The sequence below is a fragment of the Nanorana parkeri genome, unplaced genomic scaffold (assembly GCF_000935625.1).
Source record: "Nanorana parkeri isolate BGI_ZX_2015 unplaced genomic scaffold, ASM93562v1 scaffold3320, whole genome shotgun sequence".
Classification (NCBI taxonomy): domain Eukaryota; kingdom Metazoa; phylum Chordata; class Amphibia; order Anura; family Dicroglossidae; genus Nanorana; species Nanorana parkeri.
Window position 1 is genome coordinate 24167 of NW_017309588.1, and position 832 is coordinate 24998.

Sequence of the window (832 nt, forward strand, 5' to 3'; positions counted from 1 at the left end):
GGGGGTAGTGTATTATTATGTGTGAGGGGGGATTGGAAGGGGGCAATGAGGGATTCCTGTGTCACAAACTTGCGTTTTCCTGCAGCAGGAATCCCTAATCTGGCGTTTACATGCAGCAACTGTCACCGATTTAAATTAATGATCGGGTGACAGCCGCTGCATGTACACGCCTGCATACCGCATGTCATTGTATGTGATATGATTACATGCAGCTACAAAAACAATCACTATCTCTGGATACACAATGATGTATCCAGGGAGAGTGATTGGTTGCTAACTGCATGTAATGCTTTCACATACGATTACACGCGGTGTGCAGGCGTTTACATGCAGCGGCCGTCACCTGATCATTAACTTGAATGGGTGACAGTTGCCGCTTGTAACATGTGCATACTGGTACTTTGGCCTCTCCAAGATTGAAGACGGTGGCATGATGGCTACAGCTTGTGGGACGCCAGGTTATGTTGGTAAGGGCTGTGATTTTCCAGGTCACTACCCATGGAAATGAAGGAAGAGTTTGCCAAGCTTGTGAATAAAACTTTATTTAACAAATTGTTTTAAAAAGTTTAAAAATACCCATAAGGCAGTGCTAAGTAAGTAGTTTCAGGCTGATGCTTCTGGACACAAATGCATATCAAACACAGCCAACTGGCTCGTTCATGGTAGGGACACAGTTCCGTGGACTAAAAGCATACAATGCGAAGTGTGCCGTGGTGCTGCATTGATTGGTGGGCATGGTGGAAGATGGATGTAAGAAAGGGCACGGTTCATTGGAGCACACCTTTCCACATCCTCCCACTTTAGCTTCCTGTGCAGATCTCGGCATTTCCTC

The 832-nt window shown here is 45.9% G+C and overlaps 1 protein-coding gene and 1 long non-coding RNA gene across 2 annotated transcripts in view; one reads left to right on the forward strand and one right to left on the reverse strand.

Annotated features, from left to right (window-relative positions):
• LOC108803034 overlaps positions 1–468 on the reverse strand; it is a 4534-nt gene extending 4066 nt beyond the window's left edge. Inside the window, exons 1-2 of the long non-coding RNA XR_001942253.1 lie at positions 395–468; positions 223–227 (exon numbers count right to left, since the gene is read on the reverse strand). This is a non-coding gene — a long non-coding RNA (uncharacterized LOC108803034). The remainder of the gene's footprint in view (positions 1–222; positions 228–394) is intronic.
• The window catches only part of PNCK (pregnancy up-regulated nonubiquitous CaM kinase), a 35009-nt gene that overhangs the window by 23236 nt on the left and 10941 nt on the right, over positions 1–832 (forward strand). Inside the window, exon 5 of the mRNA XM_018574881.1 lies at positions 399–467. Coding sequence (XP_018430383.1) covers positions 399–467 — 69 coding nt within the window. The remainder of the gene's footprint in view (positions 1–398; positions 468–832) is intronic.